Source organism: Arachis duranensis, chromosome 1 (genome assembly GCF_000817695.3).
Source record: "Arachis duranensis cultivar V14167 chromosome 1, aradu.V14167.gnm2.J7QH, whole genome shotgun sequence".
NCBI classification, from domain to species: Eukaryota; Viridiplantae; Streptophyta; class Magnoliopsida; order Fabales; family Fabaceae; genus Arachis; species Arachis duranensis.
In genome coordinates this window covers 94,049,055-94,054,421 of record NC_029772.3, presented here as the reverse complement: position 1 = coordinate 94,054,421, position 5,367 = coordinate 94,049,055, and the positions used below count along the sequence as shown (strand labels likewise).

Below are 5,367 nucleotides of genomic sequence, written 5' to 3'. Positions count from 1 at the left end.
TTAAGTTTATCTAAGTTAAAGATTAAAGAAGAAAATTCTGAAATAAAAGAATTAACAAAAAAGGTTGAAAAATTAAATGAAACCCTAAACACTAAGTTATGACAATAAATAAAGAGAAAATATATGTAACCTATCAAGATAAGAAACAAGAGCTCTTTGAAAGAGAAAATCGGTTGAATTATTTACAGTTTTCTGAAATAAATCAAAGAGCATTTGAAGCTCTAAAAATAATCTATGACAAATTGAAAGGAGAAGTTGAAGAGTTAGAAAAATTAATAGAATCTCTAGAAAATAGTGATGAATCGATGATAGAATTTGCAGAAATTCTAAGATAAATAATGAAGTATACAAAGCTTGAAAGACCAGAAAACAAAATAAAAAGAAAAAAGGGCGAAAAAATTAAAAAGTAAAATAAAGGAGTATAAAAGGGAATTAAATAATCTTCAGTTCGAAATTAATGACCTTATAATAAAAAGGATAGAAATAAGAACAAATATAAACAAGTTGGAGCTAAACTTAAACAATTTATAAATGCCTGGAACACCATATTATGATTTAAAAGAATTAAAGCTGTTAAAAAAAATGGAGAATGAAATTGAAAAATTAAACAGATATTTAGAAACAGGAGAAAGTGAAGAAATAAAAGAAGTTATTAAGGATTTGAGAAATTATAAAAAGACAAACAGATAAAAGATTTTATATACAATAATCCATGCAAAAAAGAATATTATAAACTAAAACAAGATTGAAAAATTATGGTCAATACTTTTTATAAAGCACCTATACAAATAGAAATTTCGAAAAAGAAATTAAAAGAAAAATCCAAATAAAAATTTTGGTATCAGAGCCAAGTTAACGATTAAGGGTAACACTTTCTCTTTAAGCAACACTTTTAGTGATACGCTTTCAATTACCAAATGTCAACAAATAATTGGTAAACTTCTTTGTAGTCACCATAAGTACAATAAGATGATAGGTACCATAGAAGGTACATATATATAATTAATTTAAAAATTAATTTTTCACGTATAAATAATATATGTAAAGCATATATATTGTAAAGCATGTTCTGCAACATTCTAGTATTTGTACTAACATTCGTTTCTCTTAAACTCACCTACCAAAATATATTAACAAAAAAAAAAAAAAAATTTTAAACTTACCAAAATGGATGCAGATACTTATTTGAGCTGTAGAAATTTCTGACTTTGCGTTAACATCTGTCACATTTATAAACGAAAAGAATAAATAAATAAGAATATACGATATGCACTTCCGTATGTGTAATTAAAATAAGAGTGCTCCTAATACTTCGAATTTGAATCCTTTCCAATGCTTCCAACTTTTTAAAGAAAAGAATGAAGTAAATTTAATCAAAGGATAAAGACATATATTTTGACTAAAATAATATAAGTTACTAAACATTAATATTTACCATAATATTCTAATCTTCAATTAAAATTAAGAAAAAATATAGAAAGACAATGAGTTTAAGTGTATAATGTGTATAATTGGGATAAAAAATTAAATTCAGATGGCAATTAAATTAATTAATTTTTAATAATTTCTAATTTTAAATTTAAAAAAATAAAAATTTGGAGCGGCAGTTACGTATACCGCAAATTCTTCGCTCTTCACATGTGATGTGACTTCTTCAGGAACGTTTCTTCTCGTCCAACCTCCTCCCTTCTCACAGTTTCGTCACCGCCAGCAACATCAGCTGCTGCGTTGCGCACCGCAAACGTCCGAACAGCACCGTCATACACTTTGCGTCATTTGCGCAGCCCCAACGCACCGGCCGTGTAGTGCCCGGCAGCCGGCTGGTTTCACCGTTCCAGGGTCTTCATTCGCAACAGACGAGGAGACAGACGAGGCGGTCATTTCATACGTGCATCACTTCGTGTTATACATATCCACAATCAATGAAGATACATAATTAATGACAGAGATGACAAAAAAATTGTTGGTCTATGGCTTTGATGGCTATACATATCCACAATTAATGAAGATATAGAATATTTAGCTTTTTTGGCTTTCTTCTTTAATACTTATGATTTAATTCTGCTCTCTTTCACAATCTAGTCGCCGTCGATTTTTTTCACCCCACAAATGTGCTGGATGTTTAATTCACTAGGTATATAGATGGTTATTTTATTCGTTTTTCAATTTAAGTATATGCAATTAACAAATCCTGAATGATTATTTCACTAGTTAGTCGGATGATTATTTTAATAATGACGTGGATAGTTGTTTGATGACAATCCTACGACGGTGACAAGGGAGGGACTACAGGAGTGGCTGCCGGCTGGGGAAGAAGAGTGACTTGGAGGTGAAAACTATTTGTAATTTAGAATTGGCATGGTTATTAATTTTCGAAATTGGATGGAGAATTTTGGATTTAGGATAATTTTTAGAATGGTTTTTATTTTTTATTTTTATTGGACTAAATAACTAACCATTGTATATATTGTCAACATTTCTCATTGTTTTCCTAGGAGAATTCTAAAATTAAATATGAAACTTGTTATCAACACGGTGGTTGATCACTTTTTAAAATAATGCTAAACACTCAATAAAATTTATTATTTTTTGTTAATATTTATTTAATGTTCTAAACACTAATTAATACTGAATTATAAATTTTAAATTTTAATAGTATAAAAATAAAACGTTGATTAAATTTTAACTAATATTCATATAAAATGTTAACTTTCTAATATTTTTCCGCTTTTTATTTAGAATTCAGACTCAACATATCACCCTTGTCTCCCACTATATTTGACTATATCTTTAATGTAATTACTTTATTTTGTTAAATTGGAAGTTTTACTTTCCTTAATGTGATTATTTATATTACAAATCTCATTTTCCATTTGGTTTTAGATTAATAATCCTTCATAATTGACTAAAAAATACTGTTCTAAAAACTAGATCGAACATTGAGAATTGGTTATTAAACTGATTTAGTTAGTTTAAGATAAAAATTAATCAATAATAAATTGGTTAAAAATTAAAAACAATCAATCAAACAACCAATTAATTGATCGAACTAATTTGATTTTTCAGCGATTAATTGATTTAAAATAATCAAATACAAAAATCAATTTTATTTTATAAAAAAATTATGTATTTTATACATAAATATATTATTTTATTATATCTGATTTAATTCCAGTTAAACTTCGATAAAATTTTTAAATAATTAAACCTCTAATTCTATCGGTTCGATTATCGATTTGATTTTTAGAATTTCGCCGAAAATACTGATGTATTATATATATAAATCTAACATGAGATCACCACTTTGTTTTGTTAGGTACTATTTACTTTACATACATTTTCTTGTTAGTTATATTACAGTGTAACAATATAATTATGGATGATTTTGGAAGAAATTAAAACTCAGTTGTCAATAGCTTTATAAAAATTTTAAAAATAAAATAAACCCCTTAAGAAATGGACCAAAAGAAGTGAGGAAAAAATAGCAAATTTATTTCAATCATTTGGAAGAGACACACATAAATATGTAACATATATCATATACTAATTTCGTGGATTATTATTTTATGACTAGTTATATAAAAATATATTTATATAAAATCATTAATTAAAATTCATTAGATAATTTAATATAATGCGTATCAATATTTTATTTATTATTAAAAAAATATCTTTACATGAATAATTGCTGTGTACATAAATAATGAACTGATTGTACATTTTTCATTTATTATATTGATAGTTATTAAAATTGAGCTAGTCATTAATTTGGTCAAAATATTAAATCACTAGTTGAATCATTTGACTTAATAATAATAAATTAAATATATAAAATCATTATAATAAAAATTTAAAACTTAAATAATAAAAATAAAGAAATATGAAAGATAATTTGCAATTTAAAAATTGTCCACAATCATAATGAACACACTAGTGTACTATGGACGCGCATGGGTCAAAAGATTGTACTGCAATTGCATGCAAATAGTCTGATTTTTTCAATAAATTTAAGGTATAAACTTACGTACAATTGTCTTTATATAAAATTAATATTTAAAAATTGTTAAATAATTTAATAAATTTAACTAAATAACCATTTAATAATTTTTAACTATTAATTTCATACGAAGACGTAAATTTTTACTTAAATTTAAATGTCGCTGGCCATTAGATTGTAGATGTGGTGTTTATAGAAAACCAACTTTGTTAAACCATCGATTCAACAAACTATGATGGTAAATACCTAATTATCATTATTAGACTAATTATAAATCCTACTAAATTCGTGTAAAGTGAAATTAATTGTGCAATAATTAAATATAATTTTGATGTATCATTTTGTAGTTATATAGGTTTATTTATTGAGTCACCAGAAAAGAAAAAAAGAATCAGCCATTTAACAAAATCTTAAGAATTGCAGCAGAAATATCAAGAAGCTGCAGCATAATCCCATTCCTAGAACTCAAAGGTGACTGATTCCCAGTGAATTTCTTGTTGCAAGCAACAATGTCTTTCTCAGCATAAGAAATAGAGTAATTTGCAAAGCCAAAGTTGCCTCGGTTTATAGAACCAACAGCTTGAGGAAGAACATACTTAATAGCAGGGATATATGACTCAGCACAAAAGGTCAATTTATGCTCCAATTCATGGTCAGTAACTTTCTTAATAAGGTCTTCAATGTAGTTGAGAGTGTCAGTGGCATTTGCTACAGTGTAGTTGATCATTATCACAACCATACCCTTTGGATCACCTGGGGTGGCAGGGTTTGAATGGATGATATTGCTACAGAGTTCATAGTATGGTGTCTTCTTGCATGTTTGGTCTATCAAATCATCTGAATATGTTGTGGATACAAGAGTCAAAGTGAGAAGAACAAGTGTTAACGTGGTTGAGGCCTTATTCCTCATTTTCTTTTTCTTGAAATGATGATGGGTTTGTATTGAGTGAGGAATTATGAGTTAGTTTGGCAGGTATTTATGGTTAGTTTGGCCGTTATTTCAGTTCAATTTGATATAAAAAAAATTTGCACATTAAAATTACTCACTAATATAAAATATATATGTATTGAAAATAAATTAAATAACATAAATATGTATCTATGAGTTAAAAAATAAAAAAACACTTAATATAAAATAAAAGAAGTAAACTAATTTAATTATATCACGTGTAAAAGGAATACATACGCATAGAAATATGTATTTATCATCTCATAAAAAAATTATTATATTAATATAAATAAATTTAATTATTTTTATTGTAAACTCGATTATTTTAGTAATTAATTATTTAATTAAAAATAGTATGTAAATTAATATATAAATATATCTAAATATATAATAGATATAGTAATAATTTTGATTTATTGTA

At 26.0% G+C, this 5,367-nt stretch overlaps 1 protein-coding gene across 1 annotated transcript; it reads right to left on the bottom strand.

Annotated features, from left to right (window-relative positions):
* Window positions 1-4,313: 4,313 nt before the first annotated feature.
* LOC107463513 (cell wall / vacuolar inhibitor of fructosidase 2-like) lies at window positions 4,314-4,931 on the bottom strand. The gene has a single exon (XM_016082313.3). The coding sequence runs from the start codon at window positions 4,905-4,907 to the stop codon at window positions 4,389-4,391; it is 519 nt and encodes a 172-aa protein (XP_015937799.1). The 5' UTR covers window positions 4,908-4,931; the 3' UTR covers window positions 4,314-4,388.
* Window positions 4,932-5,367: the final 436 nt, after the last annotated feature.

What these genes read in the sequence shown, in the direction of transcription:
- LOC107463513 (XM_016082313.3), bottom strand. Translation starts at nt 4,907, where the DNA reads ATGAGGAATAAGGCCTCAACCACGTTAACACTTGTTCTTCTCACTTTG.